The 15548-nt window shown below is 39.3% G+C and overlaps 1 protein-coding gene across 4 annotated transcripts in view; it reads left to right on the forward strand.

Annotated features, from left to right (window-relative positions):
* The window catches only part of LOC112668798 (programmed cell death 6 interacting protein), an 87901-nt gene extending 78182 nt beyond the window's left edge, over positions 1 to 9719 (forward strand). For all 4 annotated transcript variants that reach the window (XM_025461408.3, XM_025461407.3, XM_049099589.1 and 1 more), the window contains 3 exons: positions 2867 to 2990; positions 4888 to 5078; positions 6181 to 9719. In XM_025461408.3, coding sequence (XP_025317193.1) covers positions 2867 to 2990; positions 4888 to 5078; positions 6181 to 6355 — 490 coding nt within the window. In that variant the 3' untranslated portion in view covers positions 6356 to 9719. The remainder of the gene's footprint in view (positions 1 to 2866; positions 2991 to 4887; positions 5079 to 6180) is intronic.
* Positions 9720 to 15548: the final 5829 nt, after the last annotated feature.

Raw genomic sequence — 15548 nt, forward strand, 5'->3', positions numbered from 1 at the left:
CGGTGGTTTAAAAAAATGTCCATGCAGGGGAAGGGAGCCCCTTGAGGAAAGGAAGGTGGCCACCTGGGGCCCTTTGGTGTAGGCGCAGAGGCGTGGGGGGAAGGGAGGTGCCCAAGGCTCACACAGAAATCTCATAGGTGGTACCACCCACCCCTGACACCTCTTGACTCCGCCCCTTGTGGGGCTGCTGAGAGGTTGCTGGCCTGGGCCAGGGGAAGCTGAGCCTATACTCTTGGGCTGCCCATTTGATTTGCTGTAGGCGGTCTTGAGCTGTACTTCATCTTTGGGTGTCAGTAATGGCTGCAAGGCTACTTCCTCTGCCTCAGAGATACCAGCTGGGGCTTTTTGGCTGCTGTAAGACATAGATTGGCCCAGGTACGGGATGGGCCTGGTTCAGGGGAACCTAGTCCCCGGCCCCTTAGCCCATCTGGCTTGCCAAAACGGGGGGGGGGGGGCAGCTGGTCGTCCCAGTGTAGTCTTGACCAGGGGTGATCTCTTTGAATCATCTGAGGAGGAACTAGTACGAGGGGCATGGCCTGAGCACCCCAAGCCTGGTTCTTCCTCACGGCCTGGTGCTGTAAGAGTGAGGTTGCTAGGTGAGACGGTATATATGCATATTGAACTTCAGTTGAAACTACTGGTTTTCCAAAGTGGTTGTACTAATTTATATTTCTACTAGTAGTGTATGAGAGTTGGTTGCTCTATATTTTTGCCATTAGCTGTTCTGGTGGGTGTGTAGTGTTATTTCATTGTGGTTTTAATTTTCATTTTCTTCATGACTTATATGTCTTCTTTATAGTAAGTATGCAAAAAGAATAAATATTTTACTCTGAACTTTACCTTCTTTTCACTAATGATTTAAAACTAATGTCAGTAATGATGGTTGTTGGCATCGAAATACTAGTAGGATTTTATTTCATGTATTTTTGTTTATGATACTAGTCTTATGATTTAATAACTTTGAGTTATATAGGAAATTTTCTTTTGTCCTGTAAGTTTGTTGTCTATTGCAACCATCTCTGGAGTTTACCAAAGATAAAAATATTATGTTAAGGTTTTATGATATAATTACATATGTTAGATATATTTTTAATATACTCAAATACCTAAATAACTAATTGTAATTATATGAATTATAAAAAATTTCAATATGATTAAATATATTTAGTGTATATGAGATATATGCATAAATTATTTCAACATGTGACCTTTTTGAATTTTAATATTGATTAAAAACTTTATGTTGTAAGCACTTATTATAAACTTCAAACGTTAAGAAATATTTTTGGTTTCTTGATAAATGTGTATTAGCTTTCTTTATACAGAGAGTGACTAATTTGAGAGTGAAAGCATGGTCCGGGGGACTCTGGGAGTTGCAGTTAATTGTTACTTCGGCAACAGGTGGTGTTGCAGACACAGGGCTTGCCACATTTACTTATCTGTTTACATGAATCAGTGCAGGTAGAAGTTGATCAATACCATGTGTTTCATAGGGTGTATTTTTAAAAAAATATTTTATTTATTCACGAGAGACACACAAAGAGAGTCAGAGACACAGACAGAAGGAGAAGCAGACTCCTCGCAGGGAGCCTGATGTGGGACTCGATCCCAGGAACCCACAAGCACGCCCTGAGCTCAAGGCAGACACTTAACCGCTGAGCCACCCAGGCATCCCCATAGAGTGCATTTTACTTTAGGGTTTTGGTTAGTGAGATTTTGGGATGGATTCCAATGTATTATTAGAGGGGACTTTAAAATATTTTTCTAAATTTTAATACTAAATTTTAATAGTCCTTTCAACAATCTTATCATGCATTTACCTTAGTTATAGATTATGAGGTATCTTCTTTTTAAAGATTTTATTTATTTATTTGAGAGAGAGCTCTCAAGAGCAGGGGGAGGGGCAGAGGGAGAGGAAGAAACCGATTACCTGCTGAGCAGGGAGCCTGATGTGGGTCTTGATCCCAGGACTTGGGATCATGACCGAGCTGAAGGCAGACGCTTAACTGAGCCACCCAGGCACCCCATGATCTATCTTTTAACATAAAATATCTCAGTGCTGCGTTTCTTTAATATCTTCAGAAAATTTTCATCAAGAAATTTGCATAATGGTTTGAATAGGTTAGCTTTCTCACCTGTTGTGTTTTGTTTTCTATAAACACCAATATGCTATATATAGCTAGCTGACTGTGAGCAGTTGCGGTTTTCTGATAACTTTTAGATAGGCTAGTTAGTTATGTTAGGAGTTTCCCATCTAGAGGATGACTTCTTACTAGAGAGTAGGAAGTCTTTTAAAATGCTTTCCCAGTTTGACGTGTTCCTTACTCCAGCTATAACTGTGATCTCTGAAAAAGTTTACCTTTTTCCTAGTCCTTCAGAAATAGAAAAAGAACTAACTTCATTTTATTGAATACTAGGAAAAAAGATTTAAGTTAGTTCTAGTCAAGAACAGAAATGTCGGGATCCCTGGGTGGCGCAGCGGTTTGGCGCCTGCCTTTGGCCCAGGGCGCGATCCTGGAGACCCAGGATCGAATCCCATGTCGGGCTCCCGGTGCATGGAGCCTGCTTCTCCCTCTGCCTGTGTCTCTGCCTCTCTCTCTCTCTCTCTGTGACTATCATAAATAAATAAAAATTGAAAAAAAATATTTAAAAAAAAAAAAAAAAAAAAAAAGAACAGAAATGTATATTTTAAAATACCATCATTGTTTTGAGTCTATTTTCTGTTTCATATGTAAAGAGAAGAAAAGTTTTTAAAAGACCTGGTATTTTATGTGTTGTTTTTTAAAATTGTTAATTCCTAACACTTTTGTCTTTAATAAGGGACTTGCAACAAAGCATCGCCACTAACAATTTTGTCTTTAATAAGGGACTTGCAACAAAGCATTGCCAGAGAACCTAGTGCTCCTTCAATTCCTACACCTGCATACCAGTCTTCTCCAGCAGGGGGACATGCGCCAGCTCCTCCAACACCAGCGCCAAGAACCATGCCGGTTAGTAAGCAACCAGTTTTTTTTTTTTTTTTTTTCTTCATAAATTTATTTTTTATTGGTGTTCAATTTGCCAACATACAGAATAACACCCAGTGCTCATCCCGTCAAGTGCCCCCCTCAGTGCCCGTCACCCAGTCACCCCCACCCCCCGCCCACCTCCCCTTCCACCTCCCCTAGTTCGTTTCCCAGAGTTAGGAGTCTTTCATGTTCTGTCTTTCTGATATTTCCCTCTCATTTTTTCACCTTTCCCCTTTATTCCCTTTCACTATTTTTTATACCCACCATTTGCTTCGACGTGGATGGAACTGGAGGGTATTATGCTGAGTGAAATAAGTCAATCGGAGAAGGACAAACATTACATGGTCTCATTCATTTGGGGAATATAAAAAATAGCAACCACAGTTTTTTTTATTTTTTATTTTTTTTTTATTTATTTATGATAGTCACACAGAGAGAGAGAGAGAGGCAGAGACACAGGCAGAGGGAGAAGCAGGCTCCATGCACCGGGAGCCCGACGTGGGATTCGATCCCGGGTCTCCAGGATCGTGCCCTGGGCCAAAGGCAGGCGCCAAACCGCTGCGCCACCCAGGGATCCCGCAACCACAGTTTTTAAAGTTTGCTTGCTCGCTGTAAGATAAAACAGGAGGCTTTACATTGGAAAGATCCGGTGGTTACCTGTTTTCATCAGGTGACCAACCTTCTGATGTTTTGTAATATAACTCAGCATCATTCATGAATTCGTGCCAGAAAAGGTTTAACTTGAATCTAGTCAAATCTTTAGAACCACCTTTCCGTTTATAGCAAATATAGTGATAAAACAAGTGAGACATTTGACTTTGTCTTTTCTAAAAGTGAATGTCATGGAAAGAAAAAAATAGGTGTGGGGCATTCTGGTTTAAAAGAGAGCAAAGATTCGTAATAATCACACTACATGAACCTCTATTGGATCTTGGTTCATAAAAACTCATTTCAGAGCTTTTTTTGGTGACAAGTAGGGAAACTTGAATATGGATTGGATACTCGATGACATTAGGAAATAATTGTTCATTTCCTTAGGGAGAAATGGTATTGTGATTATGTAAGAGAATATTAGGACTTGTATGGTACAGTCTTTAGAACTTTACAGTTTTTTTTTTTTTTTTTAAGATTTTATTTATTTATTCATGAGAGAGACAGAGAGAGGCAGAGACATAGGCAGAGGGAGGAGAAGCAGGCTCCGTGCAGGGAGCCCGATGTGGGACTCGATCCTGGGAATCTGGGATCAGTCTCTGAGCCAAAGGCAGACGCCAAACCGCTGAGCCACCCAGGCATCCCTAGCTTTACAGTTTTTAGTCATGAAGTTTGCAGCTTACTTTCACATGGTTCTGCAAATATGTAGTTTGATAAATACATGGCCATAGCTATAAAAGTAAACATGGCCAAATGTTAATAATTACTGTATTTAATTGGTAAATCTATGCTTGTTTATTATACTATTCTTTTAAGTTTTTGGGTGTTTGAAATGTTTGTATAAAAATTTTGTGGCCAAAAAAAAAAAAAAAAAATTTTGTGGCCAGGAGGAGATTATAGTAATAAACTGTACCTGATTTGTTCCTTCCTCCCATCTCAAATGTCTAACCATTGATGGGAGCAGTAATAAGCAGTAAATGATTAAATATTAGGCATCAGGAAGAGAACAGTAGCTGTGGAATATACACAAATTAGAGAATTACTCCTCAGCTATGGTACATAGAGTACCATTCTAGAGTAATAAGTCAACATTTAAAAATGGAAATTAAAAATATATTTGGTTGGATTCTGGAGTTTCTCATATGCTCTTATTTATTTTAACTGATAGTAATTGTAATTTGACAGAAACCTGAAACATTTTGTCATCAGTGTTGACTTTTTCTTATAGCCTGCTAAGCCCCAACCCCCAGCCCGGCCTCCACCTCCTGTGCTTCCAGCAAATCGAACTCCTCCTGCTACTGCTCCGGCTCCAGTGGGGACGGGCACAGCCCCACCAGCTCCATCACATGCTCCTGGCTCAGCAGCTCCCCCTCCACAGGCCCAGGGACCCCCATATCCTACCTATCCAGGATATCCCGGGTAAGGCTGAAACTGCATATGTGAATGAATTGACTAATGTTTCTAGTACCGGTTAATCTTTTAAAAACAGGGTCACCTCTTCTCTGAATGAAGGTATCATGAATGAATAAGCTACATTATCAGCTTACACAAATAAAAATAATGTTATAGGCACTAATTTGACCATTTCTTGTTTATGTTTTTAATTGTTATGTGCTGGGCTTATCTTAAATACATCTCTTCTTTATGGAATGCAGTATATGTTTCCTTGGTCATCTTTATTTTGGTGATAAGTGGATTGGCACCTTTTCTGGACTTAGCATAGCAAGACAGATAAGGCCTTGTTTATGTACCTGTACCTTGAAACATTGGCATTCTGAAAGACTGTTGAACATGACTATATCTAATTATGGCATGTGCTTTCTTTAAAGAAAAGCTTTCTTTGTGATAATTTTTTAATCTTAAAAATCCAGACATTTGACTACCTCTTAAGATGTGCTCCAAACTTTGCTTTGTAAGTACATTCTTTGAAATATTAATATTAAAACTTTGTTAACAGTGAATTTATGTGCATAAGAGTGAATATTGAATCTTGTGAATTAGGAATTTTAAGTTGCTACATTAAAAAGAGGGTTCTCATTTTTATTCCTTGTTAAAGAAATTTTAAAGAAAGATATTTACTTATTCATGAGAGAGGGGCAGAGACATAGGCAGAGGGAGAAGCAAGCTCCCTGCAGGGAGGGGAGCCCAATAGGGACTCGATTCCAGGACCCTGGGATCACGTCCTGAGCTGAAGGAAGACACTCAACCACTGAGCCATCCAGGCATCCCCATTTTTATTCCTTGTTAACAGTTGAATAGTCTTATTTCCATCAACACTATTATTTTTGGGATAGTATTAAACACTCAATATTCTTTCATCTCAAGTATTAATAGGATAGGAACACTATTCTCTAATAAGTACCTTGAAATAGTTGTTTTTTCTTCCTACTGTTGTCTGCTGGACTGAGAAAAAGAGAAAATGACTTTCTTAAAAAAAACTTGGTTTTAGAATAATTATTATGTTTCATTTTCCAGTATTTGATTTACCAATCCATTTTTTTGTTTGTTTTCTTTCCATCAGGTATTGCCAAATGCCCATGCCCATGGGCTATAATCCTTACGCATACGGCCAGTATAATATGCCATATCCGCCAGTGTATCACCAGAGCCCTGGACAGGCTCCATACCCAGGACCCCAGCAGCCTTCATACCCCTTCCCTCAGCCCCCACAGCAGTCTTACTATCCACAGCAGTAATATGTCATCTCAGAAGCTCAACTGGTTCAGTTCAAATGGAAAGAAGTACCAACCCTGCAATAAATGTACTAAACTCTATGCTCTGGTTAATATAATGTACTCTGTTGTACCGAACACAGTGTATAATTTCTGTCTGTGGCTGAAAGCTAAAAACTGTGTTCCACATTTGATTGCACACTGAGAGATGCTGCTGTTGCAGTATAAACACTATAATAGGTATAATAGAATTTGAAATAAATTACATTTCTGTTCATAAAAGTTGAAAATGAGAAATTAAACCCACAAGTGAAACGTTTGAATTATACTTATGTCTACATAAGACGTGGTTGGGACATCAGATACTTATAATGATGGTTTAAGTACTGATATTCAAGAAAAGTAAGTTTTCTTTCTCTTTTGGTTTATCAGTTTGGTTTAATTTCCATTATACTATTTTGCATAATCAAAGCATTGTAAATCTTATAATTTAAAAATAAATTACTTAAGAACAGTTGTCATTGTTATGTTTTGTCATTGATTCTCATTACTGTCTTTCTGGTATTAGTCTCTCATTTTATATGTACATAAGTTAAACAGATAACTGTGTTTAAGTGCATGATTAGTGCAAGTTAATGGGTTTATAGGAAAACCAAAAGAATAGTACCATAATTTATCTTTCATATGCTGATTAGTAAATAAATTTTGACATTTATTTTGAAAAGTCCTATAATGTGGAAGAAACACAATTGCTACCAAAGATTCTTCAAATAAATATACAAATAAATATGTATATTTAAAGTTTTATCATTAGTTTCTCCAAGAAATGGATACAAATTCTGATAAATAATTCTTTCCTTTTTTTCATAACCTGGTTAAAATAAATACGTATCATTGACAGTACTATCTAATGTAATGGAATTGTTTTAAAGAAAATTTACTGTACCCTTCTATTCCTTTTTCCACCTTACTGTCTTAACTTAGTAACATTTAATGCACAATGTATATGAATAGATGTAAGCCCTTTCTTTTTTATGCTCCTAAAAAATTAGACTGTTTTATAATTCAGGGAGCATACAAAAACAATTGTTGGGAGCATATGCCAGTTCTGGACGAGGCTGTATATTGAATATTAATCTCCGCTCTTTAGGATAATTAATCACTGTATAGACCTCAGTAAAAATAGTGAGACATGCATCATGGAGTGAGTAAATGAGAAAGGAATGAGTTGTCTAATAGTGGGATCTGTTTTGTTTGAGGTTCATGTCTGAACACAGGCATATGAGCAGATTTCCAATGACTGTTTATTTTTTAAGTCTTGATGCTCACCTTTTCTTGCATTATTGTTACATTTAAATGATACTGTCATTTGGTCCACTGTTCTTTTTTCCTTGACAGTTTGGGTTTATATTTTAAATGTTGGGCTGAAGGTGTGACTGTAAAAGGGAGTGTATTGGTTAAAAAATATATGTACATTAAAAAAAAAACTTACTTTGTTGTTGTACGTAGAAAACATGGCATGTTACTCTAATATAAATGACCTTTCCCATGGAATATTGAAATTGGTTTAAAGTCCAATAGTTAAAACCTTGGCAAAAGTAGTTTTTTACATATCATAGCTAAATATTATTAATGTAGAATCATCAAACTATGGCATAGGCTTGTTTGATTCTTATGTAAAAGACATTAAAGTTCTACATTATTATTCAAGGTATCATATACTAATATGAAATACGCAATGAGAGTTAAGGGTATTCCAAATTGCTAGTTTGTTCTTACTAATGCAGAAAAAACAAAAACAAATTGGCCTGAATATTCTCTTGGGGGAAAGAAGGCAGTAAGAAGAGTAAGCTCATCAGAGGGGCAAAAGAGGTTATAAGGTGCTTAGCCCCATTCCCTGTGCTGAGCTAGGCCTGCTCCCAGAGAGCCATGGAAGAAGATTGTTGCGAAACTGTTAGAAAGGAGGCTCCAAAGCCCCAAGTGGTAGCCTCTTCCAGCATGCCTGACTCGCTCAAAGCTTTTTTAATGCAATAACGCAGACCCAGTCCCTCTTGACACTTCACTCATCCTTTAGATAATTGAGGATACTTTATTTTTATCCCATCTGGGTACAGATGACCAGATTTCTGAAGCCCATCATTGCTGGGGCTGTCTTCATAGCCTTTCTAGTTTCACTAGGATAGCTCATGGAAAGAAGTTTCTCTTAACATCTGTTTTGCATTCTAGCAAACAAGGAAGCCCTCCCTGGGATTATTTTTGTTACCAGAATTTGCTCTTTGCTTGACTTCTGTAACACACATAATACCCTAAAAAGTTGTTAAGGACAATGCTATTTATTTAGAGGTAGGAAAGCTGTCAACTCTGGTTCAGGTATGTTGTTATCTATGGCTTTTTGATTATTTTCCTAAACTAAAGAAACCATTCCCAGACCATTTATGTTTGGGTTTGGAATACTGTTTTTAAAATGGACTGTAGGTAATGAAGCTCTGCATCGAGCTAGTCAGAAGTGGGGAAAAGCCTCACTTCTCTTATTTCTGGTTCCTAGTTGGAGACAAATGGCTTGACTTCTCAGTCTAGTGTAAAATATTGGTCTACTCCTATGTCCTTTGGTCTTTACTCTCGGTTAAGAAAAACAGTCACCTATCACTGCAAACCAGTCAATCTTTGTGAGATATTCTTGTACCCATCCCCCTAGCTTCTTTGCAGTTTATAATCTCTCCTTCCCCAAGTGTAAGTAATTAAGAACAACAACAAAAAGACTTCACAGAACCTTCTGTCCCTGACATTCTAGCTCAGTCAGCAGCCTTTGTAGTTAAAACAGATTTTAAAAATGTTTTCCGTTAGAGCTTTACAAAGTTTGCAAAAGTGCTTTATACACATTTTCTAATTTCATAAATAAAATGCAGTTTGTTAAGTAGGTTTCAGTTTGCTAATGGGGATTTTTTTTTCTTTTAATGATCAGTATATCTTGAAGAATCTTGCTACAACCTAGTGGCATCTCTCTTTGTAAACACTTCTGCAATTATTAGTTAATGTCACACTACAGAACAGGATACAAAGTAGGGAAAAACTGCTATAGTGTTACAATTACTAGTTTAAAAAATAGACTGTAGAACTAAAAGATTTACATGGAAGAGCTAAGAAGGAAAAATTATATTTTTAAAGAAAAAGAGAATATTCAGGCTTTATTTCTGGTATGAAGTTTATATTTTTAAAAAAAAATCCTATATTATCACACCAGAGATTTTAGATTCTTTTCTGGTTACAAACATTGCTGGTAGTTGGATTATATTTTTATTGTATTCATTTCTCTTAGGGGGAAAATTGTAAAGCAACAAAAAAGGTTCCAGATGAATGTATCCTAGAAATAAAAATTGAAAGATTCTTACTTGCTTGGAGTATGAATTCTTATTTGAAGTTTTATCCTTCAGCTTTATAGTTTCTGCAGTTTATTTGACAAATGGTGGTTTGGGAAATAAAATATCCACTTTGACTAAATGCATGAGACAGCGTTTGAATGTCTTCTTACAGTGGTCAGCCCCATACTTTATTATGAATGGACCATGTTTTTCATTACTTATGATTTGCCCTAGTTATTTGAGATGAAGAATCGCTTTAAGTGTAATTTTGGGGGTTGATTTTTGGAAATGTGTAGCATATTTTCACTCGGTTAGGAAAGGGGAGATGGTGAAATGTGTTCATCTCTTATTTTTAAAGTTTTTTGAAATGTGTTCATCTTTTAAAACATTTATTTTCTTCCTACTGCCATGTTTTAAGGTCAGATGCAACTGTTTTATTATGTAGTTCACAATGCACAATTTATCAGAAAATGTGTCAATGTTGTATATCTTCCAAATTTGTTGAACAAGCCGGCCCCAGGAATGAATCAATAGTCTGGATCCCTATTATCTAAAATTAATTAATTTATTTATAAGATTTTATTTATTTATTCATGAAAGACACACAGAGACACAGGCTCCATGCAGGGAGCCTGATGTGGGACTCGATCCCAGGATCCCAGGATCATGCCCTGGGCCTAAGGCAGATGCTTAACCGCTGAGCCACCCGGTGTCCCCTTATATAAATTTTAAATATATCAGATGGGCATAGTTAAATCTTACTTTTGTTTTCACTTACCTGGCATCCGGGTTGGAGAGTACGGAAATCACTCCAGGGGCTTGGACACCAAGATGTCTGTGATGAGAGGCCAGTGGAAGCCTCAGGGCCCCTGCCTGGCAATGGGTTGTGTTGCAGCCTAAAGGGAAAGGAGCAGCTCCGTGTGCCTGGGTGGCGTTAGCATTTATTCTGGCACGTGGAGCTGGCTTAGGAACTGTGGTGAGCAGGCAGGAACTTGTCCAGACCCTGCACCGAGAGCCTCAGGCTACTGCCAACCAGCATCCCCATCGGCTGACAGGCTTGCGTTTGTAGATAATCAGTCCGGGCACATCCAAGGTGTCTGCCTTAGCATCCTGCCTACAGGGGCCCTGGCTTCTTTCTGTTCTGTGGTTCCCAATATTCCTTCTTGTTTAAAAGTTGTGTAAGTCCCTTTCAGCTAATGAACACCCAAGTGGTACAGGTGACTAGGTTCCAGTCTATTACCATTTTATTTCTTCTTGAGTTTTCTTGTAATTTTAACTCTTTTTACACATTTTGAAGCCCCGTGATTCAATATTCATGTTAATTATGTCTATTGTGAACATGAAATGACCCTTCCTTTTTCACCTTGTAATATATTTCTTTATTAACATTGCCACCATTGTTTTCTTTTTGGATGCTTTAGCAAAATAATTTGTGTGTGTTTGTCTTGGTTTTAGGTGTCAGATTTAGTTATTTAACCCAATCAGGTATTTTTTTTTGGGGGGGGGGCGGTAATTGGAAAGCTTAATTTGCAGCTTTGTTAACATTAATAATACTTTGTTTTGATCATTTTGTTTGGTATATTTTGTCCTGTTTCCTTTTGTCTTTCGTTGCTTGGATTATGTTTTCTCTCCTAGTTATTTGGAACATTAATACTTTAATTTTCTTACTCCTCTCCGCCTATCCTCAGCCAAATCTTGTCTTTTTTTATTGTTTTTTTTTGTAAATATTTTTATAAGTGGGGTTTAGACTTAAATTATTGTTAATATACTATTTTTACAGTAGGCATCCTCTCTGGATTGTAATAATTGGCCTTTGCAGTTTGTTTCTATTTCTCTTCAGTTTTATATTACTCAGTTTACAAAATACATAAACATGACAGAGCTTGGTCTTCTTCCTTTTCTCTTTTTGGGGTGTCCTTTTAGCATTCAGGATGTTCTGATGTTCTCTCTTACGTCAAATCCCTTAGTGCCTCCAGTTGTATGATCTCTCTGTTGCCAGTAAGCACCAGTGGTGCCAGGCAAGGGATTCCCCTGAGGGGCCAGTGCCTTCTTTTTCTACCGGAACCTGGAAGAAGGGATAAAGAACCTTCATCCCTTCAACCTTCACCACCCACCACAATACACTGGGCTGCATAATACATTCTTTAAAAAATAATACACTTTTTGAATAGTTATATATACGTATAAATTTCAAAAGGTAAAAAAAAAAAAACACAAAAAAACAAAACGTGATAAAGTATCTCTTATCCAGTTCCCTTTCCTAGAAACAATCTCTGCTACCAGCACGCACAGAGTTCAGATTGTCTTTAGGTCATAAACTCCCAGAAGCAGATGTGGTGTGACCTTTGCTGGAAGGGATGCAGTGAACCGTTGCATCTAAAACCAAAGTCTGCCCTGGCTTTGCCTTCTTTCACAGAGACCAAACCTGCACTTAGAGCTGGAAATGTCACAGACTTAATTCGAAGTTCAGGTACACCTGGCACTATTTTGCACTAAGACATGTGTTGAATGATCACTTATCTCTATTCCCACTATGCTATATGAGTTTTCATAATTACCCAGAGTATGTCTCATAATTTTTGACAATATTTACATTTCAGACTGATAATTATTTTTTATTTTAATTTTTTAAAAATTTATTCATGAGAGAGAGAGAGAGAGAGAGGCAGAGACACAGGCAGTAGGAGAAGCAGGCTCCATGGCAGGGAGCCCGACGTGGGACTCAATCCTGGGACCTGGGATCACACCCTGAGTGAAATGCAGACGTTCAACCGCTAAGCCACTCAGGCATCCCTGGTACTTAATTTTTTAGCAAGAAAACTTTTAACATTGGATCATAGAAGATAAGCTACAGCTAAGAGAGAGAACAGATCATAAGCACATTTAATTTTCTTTTTACTCTGTGATATAATGGCCTCCCAAACACATCTCTGTCTTACTCCTCAGGACCCATGTGTGTATTAGGCTGCATAGCAGGAGAATTACGGTTGTTGGTAGAATTAGGCTTGCTACCCTGCTGACCTTAAAGTGGGTAGTTTATCCTGAATTACTAGTGGGCCCAATGTAATCATAGGTTGTCTTAATCGTGGAAAAGGAGGGCAGACAAGGGACAAACAGATGGCAGCCTGAGAAGGACTCAGCTGCATTAACGCTGCTGGCTTTGAAGCTGGAGCCGTGGGAACATGAGCCAAGGAAAGTTGTAGCTTCTAGAAACAGGAAAAGGTGAGGGAACAGATTCTCCCCTACAGCCTACAAAGTGAACACTGTTCTGCCAACGCCTTGAGTGTAGCCCAGCGAGACCAAACTTCTGATGCTCCAGAAGCATCAGATTATTAGTTTGTGTTGTTTAAGTCACTAAGTTTATGGTCATTATAACAGCGATAGTAAGAGAATTATAATCAGTTTGGTTTTTTTTTTTTTAATTTATTTATGATAGTCACACAGAGAGAGAGAGGCAGAGGGAGAAGCAGGCTCCATGCAAGGAGCCCGACGTGGGATTTGCCCAACATGGGATTCGATCCCGGGTCTCCAGGATCGCGCCCTGGGCCAAAGGCAGGCGCCAAACCGCTGCGCCACCCAGGGATCCCATCAGTTTGGTTTATTAATTGTTTCCCCATTGGGCTCCCTGCTTCTCTTGGGAGCAGGAAGGTGGAGATTTACAAACAATGGTGACTCCTCAAAGGACATGTTGGCCCAAGTGTCAAAAACCAAAAGCAAACAAAATGAGCAACCTGGGTCTTTTTTTCTTGCCTTTTAGCACACCTTATAGCTGTTTGTTGAGAGGCAGACATGTTCCGTTGGGTAAGAGAAGCCGAGGTAAATAGGCCTTTAGGAAAAAAAAAATTAAAAAATAGGCCTTTAAAAAAAAAATAGGCCTTTAGTGAGAGGGTTTATATTTTTCTGGAGAGCAGTTAGATTGTGTTTATGGTATTCTGTAGGTTTGTAAACTTCAGTTTGTGGTGGCCGAGAAAAACTAAGGCCATTCCACCTCAAGTTTAGCATAAGCACAAGTATAGCCATCTTAGGTCCCTGGGAGTAAGAGCTGAACTTTACAGGAAAAACTGCAGATTGTCCTAGGCAGGGAATCCCATATCGGAAGGACAATAAAGCTTAGAATGCCCTCGGCAGAGAATCCTGTATCAGATCTTTTTTTTTTTCCGTATCAGATCTTAAGAAACTCCCCCTACCCCTGGACAAGCAGAGCAGGACTAACTCCATTCTGTGCTAACCCCCCACACGCCCTGCCTATTGCTGAAGGCTCTCCCTCACCCTAGTTTAGCTATTAAGCACACCCTTATCGGAAACTAGCACACCTAGGAATGCGGGACCTCTGACCTTTAATCACCAAGGAATGAAAACCCCTTTTGCCCCCCAAACCTACGCGCCAATTCTAACCAGAATAATAGGCTAGTTCAAATGGTCACTATAGGGTGAATCGTAATTCAATTGGCCACCTGCGTGTGGACCAACGTGACTGTGCAACTTTCTATGTATGTTACAATCTCATTGGCCACGGGCCCCTATAACACTACTATGCTTCTTAGTCTCGGGGTCCAAGTCCCTGCTCTGCTGTATGGAGTATACTTGGACCCAAGCTCAGGCTTGTAAATAAGCCCTCATGTACTTGCATGGGCGTCGGCTCCTTGGCGGTTTCTCGGATTCGCAATCTTGGGCACAACAAGTTCCCTCTAGTGTCCATGTTTTTTTTTTTTTTTTTTTTGTTTCTTTTATTGTCTTGCATTTCCCTAGGAACTCTTCAAATAGAATCCGGGCCTCCCAGTCCTCCCAGCTGTGGGCCTCTAATTATCTAGGAGCCCTGTGAATGGGGCAGTCAGGCTGGAGGGAGAGGAGTGTGCTAGCATCCCGCGATCAGGCCGAGCCCGTGGCCCTGGGCTGTAACTTTCACAAGTGCCGCCCAGCCTTCCCCGACCTCTTTGAAGACACTGGGGCTAGAGGACCCCAGAATGGAATATTGCCCCTTCTCCAAGCTGGTTTGCCTCTGATGAAGTGGCTCCCCTTGAGGGCAGGCAGAGAACAGAACACTCCTTTGGTTCCTTTCCTTTTCCCCTGCTGGAAGTCAGAGGAGATTTTTCTCAATCTTCCCCCCTAGAAATGTGGTGAGGCTCCTGGAGGCAAAACTCATGAAAGAATCACTTCCATCTAAGCCTGGCCCCCAGAAATTTTCAGCTCTTGCGCTAGTTCACATTCTGTTGCAGCGTTTTGTCCACTCCTGTGTATTTTTCTCCCAGATCCTGGCTCCAGTGGCTTCTGCTCCTGGGGAGGGAGCTGTGATTTCCTGCCTTTGCCTTTCTCCAGTTTGGGGCATGTCTGTTTCCCCTGTGACCTCAGTTCTTTAAAAAGAATGGTTGGTTTTCAGTTTGTTCAGCCTTTTTCTTGTGTGTGTATGGAGTGGTGATATCTAAGCTTTACACATGTCAGAGCAGAAACCGAGAGATCAAATGAACTTTTGATATAAAAACTCGAGCCTAGGGGGCCTGGGTGGCTCAGTTGGTGAAGCTCTGACTCTTGATTTTGGCTCAGGTCATGATCTCAGGGGTTGTGAGATCGAGACTTGCGTAGAGCTGTGCAGCAGGGAGTCTGCTTGAGGTTCTCCCTCTCCCTCTCCCTCTGCCTCTCTTCCCACTCATGCATGTGCATGCACGCTTGCATTCTTTCTCTAAGAAACAAAACAACAACAAAACTCAAGCCTTTCTTAAATTTAGAGAATTATCTCTCTTCCACATGCTTTTTGATTGCCCTCTGGAATTCCTACTGTTATGATGCTCGATCCCCCCCATATGTTTTCTGTGTACCTAGCATATATTCAATAATATTAGCCATTATTTTAATCTTCAAAC

Source organism: Canis lupus, chromosome 23 (assembly GCF_003254725.2).
Source record: "Canis lupus dingo isolate Sandy chromosome 23, ASM325472v2, whole genome shotgun sequence".
Taxonomy (NCBI): Eukaryota; Metazoa; Chordata; class Mammalia; order Carnivora; family Canidae; genus Canis; species Canis lupus.